General features: G+C 38.1%; 1 protein-coding gene across 1 annotated transcript in view; it reads right to left on the minus strand.

Annotated features, from left to right (window-relative positions):
• Positions 1 to 1,576: 1,576 nt before the first annotated feature.
• ZNF407 (zinc finger protein 407) overlaps positions 1,577 to 15,106 on the minus strand; it is a gene marked incomplete at its 5' end in the record, with an annotated part of 96,406 nt that continues 82,876 nt past the window's right edge. The window contains one exon of the mRNA XM_010020891.1: positions 1,577 to 2,925. Coding sequence (XP_010019193.1) covers positions 1,577 to 2,925 — 1,349 coding nt within the window. The remainder of the gene's footprint in view (positions 2,926 to 15,106) is intronic.

Here is a 15,106-nt window from a genome sequence, read left to right on the forward strand (position 1 = left end):
AATAAAAAAATTTAAAAAATAATAATAAAAAGATAAAAAGACAGCAGGATCTTATAGCCCCAGAATGAAGCACCTTTTCTCAGCAGCTCTATCAGAAAATGCATTTTTAAACGGTTTCTTCAGGAAGGAACTATTGTTCTACCTCACCCCAACTTTCTTACAGTTGATAATTTTAAGATATTAAACATGATAGGAAACCCAGTTATCTCTAGAGTCAGCATGGCTTATACCCTAAACACTTACACAATTATATTAAGCATGCATGAGGCACACTTCAGAAATTAGATTCTTTTATCTTTATCTATCTAGCAAGCTAGAGAAAGGAGAAGAGAAAATGCACAGACATAACAGATAGCATTCGTTTGCTACTGCTGAATGCCAGTTCTGTTTATTGCTTAATATTAAAAATCATGATGCTTCATTTTAATGTTAACATTTTATTTGAAAGACACAAAAAAAAAAAATAAATCCCCAAACCTTGCCAGTTTATAGTTTACATTTTCTTTAAAGAAACAAAAGCAGTTGTATCATGAAACAAATCTTTTCAACATGAAGTTGCATTGAACGACTGCAGTATATCCACAAGTAAATAACTGACATTCTGGACTAAGCAAGAAATACAAGGTCACCTTTTTTTTTTTTCCTACTTGTTAATGTCAATGTCAGAATTTTCTTTAGAAAACCCCATAACATTTCAGAAGTCGCTCACAAAATGACTGTAAAATGGTATTTATATGAAGCACTATTTATAAGAAAAGCAAAACACTGACAGTGACAATATTTTTCTTCAAAAAATGCACATTTCTTATGTAGGACTCTCATCTAAAATTAAGTGGAAGTCACAGGCATCAAGTTCTTCATCCTGAATATGTATGTATAATCAAGAGTTTCTGAAGTGTAGCTCTTCTTTAGGGAAAGTCCTATATGATACCATGAAAGAGTAAGTTACTATGAAAAATTTAATTTTAGATGCAAAAAATACTTATTTTTGATGACATATTTTTAGCCAGGGATATTTTAAAGTAAGATTAGAGAGCAAAATGTCACCTGTTCTTCTTTAAAATGAAGAAGGGCACCGAATACAGTACCTATTCACGTGGTTATTGTGGAGTTTGGTTTTTTTTGCTTATTTATCTGTTCACAAAACGTACACATACATTGAATTATTTTACTCCTTTGTTTATGTCAGACAAAAATGATGGAAGATAGGGAATTACCCTGAGATAAATAACATTTAAAAAACCCCAAACAACAAAGAAAGCAGTAAACAGAACAATACCTACTTTTTTTTTTTTTTTTTTGGGGGGGGTGGTGGGAAAGAGCTTTTTATTCTTTTTTGTACTCTGATATGCTTGTTTTATAATAATCCATATAATAATTCTTAGAGCTATTGTAACAAGATTGTACTACCCTTTTCAGTGAAATCCTCCCAGCAGCTGACCTTCACCTCCCACAGGGTGGGTATTCGCTACCTGACTAGGAGGATGTTGTGTTGAGAAGGTTTTACAGTAAATATTCCAGTGCCTCCACGGAATTTCCAGCTTTGCCCTGCATCAAGCCTAGGAGATGAAAGTCTTCATGCTTCTTCTACTTTGTTGTCATCTCTCTGGCCCTGAATTACTTGTGAGCTACCCTCTGTATAAATGACCATGCTTGTTAACTGTTCTGCTCTATCATGGTTTACGGCTTCTGCTTTTATAGCAGTACCAGCCTGCAAAATCTCTTGAGACCCAGTTGTCTCTATCACAGCGTGTGAGTACACGCCAGGCTCATCCTGCATGTCTGGTGGCAATTCTGTGACGATGTAGTGGGTTGCGCCTTCAGAGAAGTTGCCATCAGAACCCTGAACCATAGCTTGAGCTATTTCTTCAGTGACAATAATCTGTGATATTTCCCCATCTGACTGGACTAAATCCATGTGCTCGCTCTGGACACTGAGAGTGTGGCTACCAGCTTCCTGCATAATTATTTGAGAGCCTTCTCTAGCTACCATATGCACAGTCCCTTCCTCATTTACAATGACCTGAGTGACACCTTCTTTCATCAGCTGGTCGGCTGCAGCTGTATCACATACAGCAAACTGTAATACTCCTTGGACCATTTTCTCCAAGGCAGCCTGAGCTCTCTCCTGAGATGCAATTATAGCCGATGGGTGCATGACCCGCGTCACTACTTCCATAGGTTCAGTATCTTCCTGAGTCTCTTGAACTTCATGGAACATTTGTATTTCTTGTCCCTCCATGTCACTGGGAATGCTGGGCATCTCTGGATTTGGCATTTGCAAGAAATCTTTGTGACTCGATCTGCATCTGTCAAGGAGTCCAGATTTGTTTTCCACTTCACCTAGCTCTGTTACAGCACACAGCAGGGCATCTAATGCTGAGGAGGAGTCTGGAGGATGCACTGTAGCTTCAGAAGCATCTAAAACTTCTTGTCGCATTATCTGCTGCAGAACAGTACTACTGGAGTCAGGAACTGCATCTATTCGAACAGCAGCCTCCATATCATTTCCTGTTTCTTCAACCACTACCACCTGTGTTGCACCATCTGCTAACTGCTCAGTAAGTATCTGCCCTGGAACCATACTACTCACGTGTGAGCTGTTTTGATTTGTAGCTATGACTTGCCCATCTTCTGTAATATGGACCACCCTGGCCATCTGACCAGCCATTGCTAGAGTCTGAAGGGTAGCCGCTGCTGTTTCTTCCACAGAGGCATCAATTGCAAAGTCACCATCGTATCCTTGAATAATAATAACTTGCTGAACTTCTTCAGGTGATTGTGGCTGTCTTCTACTACCCCGAAAGACCTTCTCTTTAACTGGAGAAACCTCTCCCAGTGCTGCTGCAGTAAAAGGACTCGTAGTTTCCACAAAGGTTGCTCCTTGCCCCTTCAGTCGGCACTCATAGGACTTGGACACAATGCCTACAAGATAAAATACGCTGTTAACATGGTATCATAGCAAATATCAGTTCATTACTTTAACAAATTGTAGCTGAAATGGAAAAAAAAATTCCTTGACAATTTTCAGATTTCACTGGCAGAAAACATAGATAAAATGAGCAAGTGAACAAACCCTATTTGCATGTTTTCCAAATAACATATTTACAGGTTGAAATAATTGCTGAGTTTAACAATTCTGCAGCCTATTAACAATTTAAATGTGTTTTTTAAAATATGCTGTATGAAAAAGCCCAGATAAATACAGTATACAGTTAAAAGCCATTAACACATCTTTTATAGAAGATCCTATTGGTGATATTTCAGTTCTTCAGTAATGAATTTTAGGATTGTATATTACATTAAACATATCTGGGTGTGAAAAACTGTGGGTGATCTTCTTAAATACCCTGCTTTTGTTGGCGAGGTAATTGCCGTGCTGTCATTTTGATGCCATTGTCTTCCCCTTCATTTCCTACCCAGCATCTTCTCCAGCACACCTGACTGACTCAGTCACTAGCCGAGCTACCTGGAGAAAACACTCCATAGATTTCTTACCTGAAGCAGGAGATTCTATAAAATATCATCCAGAGAAACCTTAATTACACTCCTTAATTATTTCTATGTGAAATTAATTAAAAATTAAAATACCCGTAACCTCCACATTCCAACTGCTTGCTCGGCCACTTGGTCTGGTTTTGGGTCACTGAAAGTTTCCTTCCCAGTTCTCATCAGTAACAATAAAGCTCCAGCAAAGCAAGTGGTGCCCACAGGTGCATAAAGTCAAGTCCACCATCCTCAAAGCATGGCCCCAGGGCTGCTTTCGGCATTTCTGGCAGGGCATAACTGAGAGCACGCTGTGACCAGCTTTATGGATGTTCATGGCAGAACAGCTCTAGCACTTGCTGTCTCCCTATGGCAATGCCATCATGAAGCACCCCTGCAGCTCCCAGGAAGTGAGCTCTGGGCCACAATAAACACACACAGAGCGAAGAGTGGGTCCTGGACACTGAGAACGAGGTGAGACTGTAATGCCAGGTGGGCCTTGGGAAAGCCAGTGAAGTCCATGCTGCTGAGACTACCCACACCCATGCTCTAGTTTAAATTCCCCTATACAAACTGAAATCACATCTCTGGAATAACAGGTGTAGCATCTGAATCACTAACACACAGAGATACACCACTGCTTGTTTAAGATAAAACAAGCAAGAAAAAAATGACTTTTACAGTCAAATTTCAGACTAGCACTCTACTTTGCAAGCCACCAAGAGACTTGTAGAGAACAACATGCTCCCTTGAACTCGAGGCCAAGAAAATTTTACTAAAGTTGCTCTAAAGGGGCTCTTTCACCCAAAGCATAATGCTGTCAGGCCTTAGGACCCACAGAGAACTAAACTGGGTTCTAAAAACCAGAGACTCAGTTGCTTAAGTTCATATTTAGGAGCTGTTATTCAGAGACTGAATACTTGGCATCTTGCAGCCTCTTATCATCTTGATACACTAAGCTGCATACCAAGCTAATATTCCAATGTAACACCAAAGCTTGAAAGGCTGAGCTCTTGGTGGTATGCATCTCTCTATGTATGTATGTATGTATGTATGTATGTATGTATGTATCCATCCATCCACCCACCCACCTATTTTGTATTACAAAGCTTTGATAATGAAAAAAAACCCCTGAGAACTGTACTATGAAGCACAAGAAGTAATTCTGTTAAGCTGAAGGGCTGCAAATCACCTCCACAAGTCTAAACTGATGTTATACAACTTTCTCCATCTTAGTTTGTAAGGCAGGTTATCTTTGGGAAAGAAAATTAACAATTTAAACCATTAGAGTGTTTCCAGGTGATGCTGCATGATAAATCTGGCAAATGCAATTGAAGTACATTTTGTCAGGCATAAGCGACAAGGAAGCTTACAGTGGTACGACTGGTTCTTATCCCTACTTTTCCTGTGCTCTCTGTAGGCACTGACATTCACAAGACCCCCCAAAGAGCAGAAAAATAGGAAGGGGAAATCAACATAAAATGACAATTATCTTAGCTCCTCCACATTTTATAATAGAGTAGAAGTAATTAATTCTCTCAGGAATCTCGCTTTGTTGACATGATAAAAGAGGAGCCTGGCAGTGATGTGGCACAAAATCAAAATAACTCTACAAATCATGCATTTTCCACTGGATTTCAAAATCAAAATAACTCTACGATCATAGTTTTCACATGAGCACAGCAAAATCATGCCATCTTTTAAGATCATAATTTATGTAGGGGACACAACATCACTGCATTGAGGAGATGCTCCGGTCTGGGGAAGGGAAAGAAAAAGGAAATTCATCCTGTTTTCATCTCCTCAAATAAAGGCTGTACCTGTGAATCTATGCAACTCCAGTCTTTCTGTGCAATTGAATGGGAAGTCTCCTGGGTGAAGAGCTATCCAGTGAATCCCTCGCAGCACTGATAATTATGCCATTCTGACTGCTTACTTAATCTATTTGAATCCAGAGGTGAGTTAAGCTACTTCCTGACCATTAAAGTAAACTACATGGGTAAATACTGCTGTCACTAACGGGAGTGATGAAGCTTAACTACACCAACATCTTAACCTCAGCTCAGTGCAACCCCAGCTATTCCATCACAGTTCATAAATGCGATTGCAGGTCCATCTTTTGATTCAGCAATTTAATAACTTCGAGTGCTGTCAGTACTGCTTTGAAAAATGGCTCCTATAAAATGTAACAGCCTCAATCAGATTGTAAAAGATTCACCCACTGAAGATTCTTCCATTTCAACTATAATGAATTAATGTTGAGCTGTGTAGAAGTTCAAGTGTCATTTAAACTAATGTGAATCTACTGTAACTTTAAATTTTAACTGGACTATGACCAAGAATTTACTGGGAACATCAACTTCAATTTTAGTGATTTTTTCATGGTAAATATGAATTGCAGATTTTACCGGTTTTCTTTTGTTTTAACAGTGAAAAGCCAAGTAAGGAAGATACTTAGAAAACAACATATTTTGAGGCTTAGCTGCTATTTCAACTTTGGAGTAGTGCAATTCTATAATGGAGCACTGCTGTCCAACACAATGTTTGTAGGAATTTTTATGTATTTAAGGAACGTGTCACATTATTGGACTGTATGTAGCAACAAATCATATTGTCCTAGTAAATCCAGCCTGCCTCTCACCCCTCTTAAAAATGGGTAAAGAGAAGGGGTAAGTGTTGCCTGACATGGCAAACATAAGCTGCAATACAAGCCCACATTAATATTAGAAAAAGTGGACTTGTTGCTGATTGCATGTCATTGCAAATTAAAAAGATACGCAAATAGGCATTAAAATGACAAAATATAATGATACAAGAGCTCATATTCAGACAATTTGTAAAGAGGTGTTTCATATCTAGGGGTGCAATGATCACAGAATTGGTTTCTTTCCAAGAAGTCTGTCATTTCAGCAGAGCCATTATTTATCAGTTGGAGTCCTGAGCGACTGTTAGTTTTTTATTTTAAAATGTCAGGATTTTTTAGACATTAAATCCATATTCTCAGGTTATTTTAATTCTCAGAGACCACAAACTCCTGAAATAGGGCTAAAAGAAATGCTTTGATGTTTAACGTGCTTCTGGGAAACTACAGATAGGGTTTAGTACCTTTTTCCCTCTCTTTTACTCAATACCTGACTTTCTTTTGTGCGTCTGTTTTATTCTTTTGTTACTGTCATCGTTTGCTCCCCACAGAATAAATACCTTATTCTTTTGTTAAGCTTACATTTAATTAAAATGTACAGGATTTGTGCAGTAAACTCGAATGAAACAAATAAAACAAGGGCCCCCTCTCTTGAAGGCATACGTTGTGAATGAAAAATGTCATTACAGACTAAAAAATTTTGCAGTAAACAGGGCCTACAGAGAGAAGTTTCCCCCGTAATGACATCCATAAAATACACAAATGGCACTTTTAGTACCATCCTGAATATGGCATTTTCTGTGCTCTACACACAATCTAAATGGTTTGATCATAGAGCATAATACTCCATTGGGTTTATAGAACAATCAATGTTCCATAAAATGATGTATTTATCCAATAGTAGGCTCAGCAGTTACTGGTGTATGACATTGTAGGACACTGGCTTTGTACTGTTCAGCAGCACACATGCTGGCTGTAAAACTTATCTAACACTACTTCAACAACTTCATCTCATCTGTGTCAAGTAATTTGTTGAAGCCTCAGCTTGGTTTAAAAAAACTTGTAATAAAAATTCATAGAATTTTCAGGAGAATGAAAGCTGATGACAATAGAAAGGTCACATTGTGGCGCCACTCGCAGGGTCGGGGGTCAGCCGCGGTTCTAAAACAGAAAGTAGATTTCATGCATCGTGTAGCAGATAAAGATGGCATTAAGGAGACTTGTCTCAGAAAGAAATGCGTAATGCGTTAGGAAAGTCTGGGCTAATATTATATGTAAAGCACTACTTTGCTCTCAGCCAGCAGCCTCTTTAGAATTCTAACCCTTCCCCAAAAGTAGCAGCAAGCGGCTGTGCATGGTGAGGCTAGGCTGAGGACATCCTTCACAAGGAGCACCTTTAGGACAAAGCAGTAAGTCATGAATGAAATAATCTATTACGACAACGGAAATGATCTGCATTTACACAGCAAGCTTAAACCAGCTATTTTTCCTTCCCTGCAGAAGTTCTAGGAGGCCTGATTTACAGCACCCTATTCAGCAACACTTAATTTTTCATACTTTGGTGATTAGGTATGTTATTTATTGACACGTATGAGTGTTTGGTATATACTAAAATGCAATGAATATTAAATAATGTGAATGCAAAGAAACATCTTTTCCTTCATTTAAATACAACCTTCCAGGAATTTAAAAGATGTAGAAAATTCAACTTATATTGGACATCACCTGAATGAGCAACTGATTTTTTCATTTGAAAAATTTTTGTCTACACGGCAGTACAATATTTTCAATGGTATGGTAAGTCCACCATTCAAATTCATAAAAAAATAATTCAGGCCTTGATCAAGCTCCAAGTTTCTGCTCTTTTTTATTTTCTTTCTTTCTTTCTTTCTTTTTTTAATTATTTTTGTAATGATCTCTTCTTTAATTCATCAAGTGCAGTCTAAGAACTATGGCATAATGTCATAAATTTAGGACTTCCTTGATTTTTGGAGGCCATAATAAGAAGACATATTTTTCACATTCCTTAGTAAAAACTATTCTTTCACAGTTGTAAGATTTTTATGTGCAAGCAATGTATGGCATTTTCTAAACCAGCTAGTTAAGCTACTAAATAAGATGTTGTTAAGGCTCATTCATGTCTTCTGCTGAAGGAAAGAAAATAGGATGGCTCAAATCAAGAAGTGAAATAAATCAGCAACCCAAAATGGATCTGTCAGAACTATTATGTCCACAAAGGCAGCAAATATTTGTAAAGCTGTACAAATAAGTATACCTATAGGAGACTTAACCAGCTCCCTAAGGGACATAAAAATCCACCAATGACACAAAGTACATATATCAAGAGATACCAAGGCAGCAAGTTTGTTTGTTTGTTTTCCGTTTTAGTATATTATTACTGTAAAAAGAAAATTAACAACAAAAGCAATTCCCAAATAATTTTCATATTTCATTTTATACTTTAAAATCCAGTAACGTCATGTTTCAATGCTGGAACTCAAAGCATCCTTGGCTTCTAGCTTTGTCCTTAACCACTCAATCATGTTTAGAAACTTCAAGGTTTTCTATGAATTGTTTGAATAAAGGATGAAGTTTTAACCTTTCAGGTATCTTGAACAAAGCAGCAGACGTTCTTTTAGCTTCCTTAAAATGTAAAAGGAAATATTTCTGCATGTTTTTTTTCTTTTGAAAAGCAGACTTAAATTTCCTGCTTGTTATTTTTGCCTCCCCCACCTCAGAGGACTATGACAACAGCAACAAAAAGAAGCAAAAGAAAAAACAACTACCGAGATAAATATCTAAGCCATTCAGTTAGGGTGTATGGGCAGTTTGTTTGGTTTGGTTTAGTTTCCCTCCAGTGTCCAATTAACCTTTGGGAAAGGGCCTTCTCTGTGAAAAATTTCAGTTTCTCCTTTCCTGCACGCAAGGTTAAAAATGAACACTATAGAGCCCAGTGTTTCAGAAGCTATGCAAATAAGTATATACAAACTGAAACTCCCACTAATCACAGCAAACATGTACAGTGTTAACATGCAGATTTTACAGCTGCCGAACCTGCACATAGGTGATTTTCCTGTAGACTACTTTTTCTCTTTACCTGCTTGTCACAATGCAGGCTTGTCTTCTCAACTCCTATGCGTGAGCAAAAACCTCACTGTGGCATATACTGCAATTACCTATATGGGCAAGCAGCACTAGGAATGTATTTGGAGTATTCTAGTTAGCTCTTCCAGTGCAATTTAGCAGCTGGAGATGAGAATAGCCAGCCTGGACATTTCTTGGCAGTCCAGCTTCAGTTCGGGAACAACTGACACTGATGTTACATGGATGCACTTCTTCTGTTTTATCTCCTGCAGTGCAACTGAAAAGTACATTTTTAGCACTTCTAAATCAATGCCAATTTCAAAAGATACCAGTCGTGCTTGGTCAAACTGGAGATTTCTGTTTCCTAGGCAGACGGAACATATAACATAAGATGAAAAATAATATGAATGCTAATATGAGAAAATCAGGGGGAAATCCCCCACCAGCTCTGCTCATAAGGTGAATTATCTGGATTTCTCAAATAGGTACAGTCCCAAACAGTAAATGTTTTGTCAAAAAAAGAAAAAAAACCTTTTTGTCATTATTATCTCAGCAAGAGTTTTTGTTTTTCAAGAATATATACATTTAGATCCCGGTCTTATAAACATTTATTTATCAAGCGTACTGCTTACTGCCATAGTTAGCCTCAATAGTCTCAAAGGGACTAGACATGGTAGCTTGCATTATGCATTGTGTTTGCATAATCAGGCCCTTGGGATTAACAATTCTGAAAGTGGCTAGCCTTCCCCAATGTTTGATGTACACATATGCACTAAAGAGAACAGACACTTGTAAGGGATACCTAAAATAAAACATCATGTTATTAAATGATCAAGCAGAAATTATATTCTTCTGCATACTTATCAAACACAAGCATCATGATTCCCTGAATTTATTTATTCTGATTTATGCACCCATTCAGTAAAAAGGAGCACCTGTGTTTTGCTCGAGGGCATGTCTCAACCCGTTTGAAAAACACAGTAGTTTTTAGGGGGAATGCTTGGGAATAACTAGAAATAGTAAGTTTCTATAGTTCTTTTTGTTAGTTAAGATAGCAGAAACTACCAGTTCCAATGTGATAGTCATATCTATATTTCATTTATAAATTCAACTACGTTACAGTGTATATTCATATCTTTCCAGAGTAAATTATGGGAAATAACCATTTGTCTTCATTGCAGACACTTTTGTATGTATAGTAGAAAACAAACCTCTATTCAATAACTGCACAGAGGCACCATTAAAATCAAATTTACAGTAAACAGAACCTGCAGCTGGGGTAAAACACTAACTGTTAGTATTTTAATTATCAGTGAAGCTTTTGGAGGTCTAACATCTGCTCATAGCCAAATGACAGCAGCTGCTTGTGTACACTTACAACACGGTGAATTTCTTCTATAAATATTAAAATGAATTGTATGTTGTATGTTCATTGTGGCTGTATTCTTATTGAGCTGTTTAAGTATATAGAGTATTTTGAACTTCTTTCTTGTGGCAAATTCATAAAGGGCTGACCTCTTCAAAAGAATGAGAGGCAAAGACAGCAAAATTCTTGAGTCTATAAATTGAAAATGTTTAGAGACCATACTAGAGGTCACCCTCTGCCAAGACATCGCTAGTAAATGCTAACAAAACATCAGCACTAAGTTCTGATCAGTGTGCACTATAGTAACTTCAAGGACAGGACTTCTCAGCATGTAAGGTGTCAGGAATCTATGGACTGTGTTACATCAAAAGCTAACGCTCACCTAATACGTAAAGGAATTAATGCACTATCCTATCAGAAAAAAAAATCAAAACCCCAAAACATTCTTTTTCAATATCCAAAGCGTCAGAGGAGAAAACTGTACGCTCTTTTGCGGACTTCATCGAAATCATAAAGGAATGAGCCCTGATTCACATGATTAGAAGTAATAAACAGTCAGGAAGAAGGAGCTGGACTATGCTGGGCCAGTATGAAATCAGTTAATTTTGCTAAAAAGGGTGAGCTTCATAACTTAAATTGGCAGCTTTTTATGTGGACACTGACATAGAATTGATCTTTTCCTTTTTGTCTCTCACCTACTCAGGAATATAGGAAAGAAAACCGGAGGAGTGACATTCACCTGGTCAAAAGGTAGAGGCTGGTACAGTGTAAGAAAGAGAGCATTACAACCAGTTCCAGAAGAAAACAAGGGAAGGAGGGTTTATGGTTTTAACTTGTACAAGTTTTCAGTGGAGAAAGATCTATTTCTTTGCTTTTATAGCATCAAATGTAATGCCTGTGGCTAATCATATTTATATATTTTTGCAATAGATCTCCAGCTGTTAAGGAGCACCACAATCATTCAGTCTGAAAGCTATAGGTCATTGCCAGCTCGTGGTCTGAAAAAAACAACTGGTTAGGTGCTTCAGCCTTACACGTGTAACAACAGTACAGGATCAACCACCAGCACAGCTGTCTCCAGACTGGTACACTGCATAAGATGAGTGTGAACGAATTATGAAGCCAGTTCCCAAGCTTCTGACATCAGATTTCCCACCCCAAAAGTCAGTCTCAGGGCAAAGGATCCAACAACTTCTGGGAAGGAGGGAATAGGGCTGGTTATAGGTGGTCCAGTTACAATGCGGAGGCTGGCCCTCTGCTGGCCCCTCCCTCCTCTTAAGGCACTCACAGCATCAAGGCTTATCATGCCCAAAACGACAACAGTCAGAAAAGATGTTGAATTTTCATCTCAGAGTGTCACAGGCTTAGCAGTAACTCTAGGGTTACTTTGGAAGTGTGAAGCAGAGGTACACGCTGGTTCTGGGAGGCGGAATGGGAAGTAGAATCTGGGGAGATGGGTAACTCTTTTATACCACTTTCAAGGGTTGAGTTTGTGACAAAGTCTTCTTTTCATGATTCACCTCTGGTGAAGGATGGAAGCAGCATGTTTCCAGCATATCTTCAAAGGAAGAGCTGTTCATATAATTGACCCTTCTGCTGACAGAAATATATTTTCAGTGCTACTGATAGAGAAGTACTTAAATGAGCTGTCTTCCACTTCCAGTGTTAGAAGGCACTAGGCTGTGCATGGATAAAACAAGACAGAAGACACCAAAGGTGGTGCTTTCTGAGCCACTGTTGAGCACTACTGACGAGGGAATTGCTAAGATGGTGTGTGTGCCAGGGCTGCATGAGAACTGCAGCTCTACCCAAGTGATCAGAAGCTCCTTACTCGAGATGCTTCCACTCAGCTGCAAAGTTGTGCTTTCAAGATCTGAATAATTTTCATACTACTCTGTCAACAAAACTACCTAAATGTTGGTTAGCTAGAGGTAGAGCTTGACAGCTTTTAGATAGCATACAGAGTTAATACTAAATAGGGAGGAAGTGTTAACATCTTTATGAAGAAAAACAGGATGTAGCATAAGTAAATACAAAAATAACAATGAAAAATTTAACTTGTGTTACTGCATACTAGCACTTGAAGAGAAAGTAAACATGCACAAAGGACATTCAATGAGAGAGAAGTCCCTTGAGAACTGTAATGCTGAAGAAATTTAAAGAATGACAGTGTTCATCAAATTACATATGAGTTTATGAAAACGTAAAACAGGAAGAGAAAACAGGCCAAAGCAATTTCTAATTTCACGTTCAAAGGCTTGTCAGCTGCACGTTGTTCTGGTACAGACACAACTGAGTTATGTTTTGACCTTTCTACAGGTGAGATCTTGACTAAGGAATATTCAGAATAGTGAAACAAGAACTATGAGAAGGCTGACTTGCATGGAAATATTGAAGGTTTAAGTGCACATATGCTGGCTACATATTCTGCAAATGCTGAGAGGGAGGAAAATTTTTGTCCCATTTGGATCAGCATAATCTGATTTTGATGAAACACTAGAATATTCATGCCATACTGCAGGAAAACATTGGACATAGTGAGCAATGGAAAGCCAATTCAGCCACCTCATCCACTTCCAGCTCCCAGATGGAATAAATTGACTGAACAGTAGTTAGAATATGTTTTAACCTGAGTCATCACCATTTGTGCTGCAAATCCATGCTATTCCAGAACAGTTCAGTGAAATAGAGCACGCAATTCCGCTGTAACCACTTGGTTCACTTTTGTAAACAACTCCATTCTGAACTAAAGTTCACCCAAGACTGTGGCGCCTCAAGTCTTAAAAAGCCAAAGAATTTGCTATGACTGTCAATCATACAAGACATGAATCCTATTCAAATATGGACTAGTAAGCAAACCCTGCCACCCATCAGGTCATTTCATTAGCTCTTATTTTTGACTTCTTGTGGCCCAACTTAGACTAGGAAAGAGGGAATGTTTTAAAACCTATTAATGATCACATTTTTCTAATATATTTTAAATGCTGCTTAGCTCTTACTTCTGATAGCACTTGTTCAAAGATTTATTTTATATATCCGTCTACAACTGTAGCCAAACACTGCTTAAGACCATGTTAACTAAAAGATGCCAAGTGGTTTAAAAACACCATGGCTCCTAGTATACTTGTCTGCAGCATGATGCACAGTCCAGTGAATACACTTCTTACTCTGCTATTACATAGGACCTGCTACAGCATCATTAGTGGTAACATAAGTGCACTCTGAGCTCTTTTACCATTACTGGAACTTTGTTCACATTTTTCAGTGCAGTAGACAAGATTTCAGAGGAAGTTATAATATTTTTTGTGAAAGCAGTAAAACTTGCGATATAAAACAAGACAGAGACCAGGTAACACCCCCACCAAGAAAACCCAACATGAGCCTGGAGCTAGATACCTGGAAGGTCTGATTTTCAAAAACACTGAGAAACAAACAGTCCCGGCTGACACTTATGTTAAAGGGTTCTTATTTCAGCTACCATTTTTTTTTAATACTTCTTATTCTTTCTCCAGCTACTCTAGTTTAGTGAACTAACAGTCTCCTAACTTCTGGCATGTAACAGGCAAAATGCACAGGAGGACTCACCGTGGTCTGTCATTTCAAAGATGTGCAGATTAAAGAGCCTCTGAGCAGCCCATGGCATCACAGGTTGAAACAGCTGCTACAAGTCCCAGGTAGGGCTTACTAAGAGGTTTCATAGCTATATCTTTTGGCATACGTTCCAGTGCTCCAAAGCCCACTGAGGCTCACCTTTTTTTTCCAGTGTCTCCAAGTATCCTGAAAACATTATTCAGGTGCTTCTACTAAAATAAAAAGACCCTAAAGCTATTTAAATGGTATTATTTTCTTTATAAAAAGAAAACACATGTATGAAAATGTACACAGATAGAACAAAAACTGTATCAGTTTTTGTTAAACAACCTAAAAGAAGTCCAAAATCGATGTATTTCTTCTTCCACATGTTATTTGTTAGGGTCTCGTTCACAACAGACTGGATTTTATGCAAGATTTTTAGGTCTATGTGGCTAAAGCAAATTTCCTCAAAGCAGAATTAGGAAGCAAAATAAAATTGGCCTGCTTTTCACAAGTGCTAGGCACAAGCACATGCAAATACAAACCGAACAGAACGCATTTACAACCTAAAAGCACTTGTCTAACCACGTGCTTCTAAAACTGTATCTCCTGAATTGCTCACAATTAGTAATATATTTATCAGTAAATAAGACCATAAAATGAAAAAGCATTATTCTAATTTTCCAGGCAGAGAAGTGAAAGACAACAGAAAGTGTGTTGCAGGGCCACACAAGAATTCCCAGGTGTACTGAGTCCTGCTCTATGTCCTAATCACAGCATTATCATTTCTTAGAAGAGCCTATTGTCAACTCCAAGAGTTGAGGTACTCCATTTACCCACAGTGAAGCACTAGTCACATCATTGCAATTTTCCTGATAATGCCCTGTCAAGGAATCAACCCCATGTTCATGAGCAGAGTGGAGTTCAGTGTCCATGTATCCTATAATGAGGAATGC

This window comes from Nestor notabilis, unplaced genomic scaffold, assembly GCF_000696875.1.
Source record: "Nestor notabilis isolate BGI_N333 unplaced genomic scaffold, ASM69687v1 scaffold8568, whole genome shotgun sequence".
NCBI classification, from domain to species: Eukaryota; Metazoa; Chordata; class Aves; order Psittaciformes; family Psittacidae; genus Nestor; species Nestor notabilis.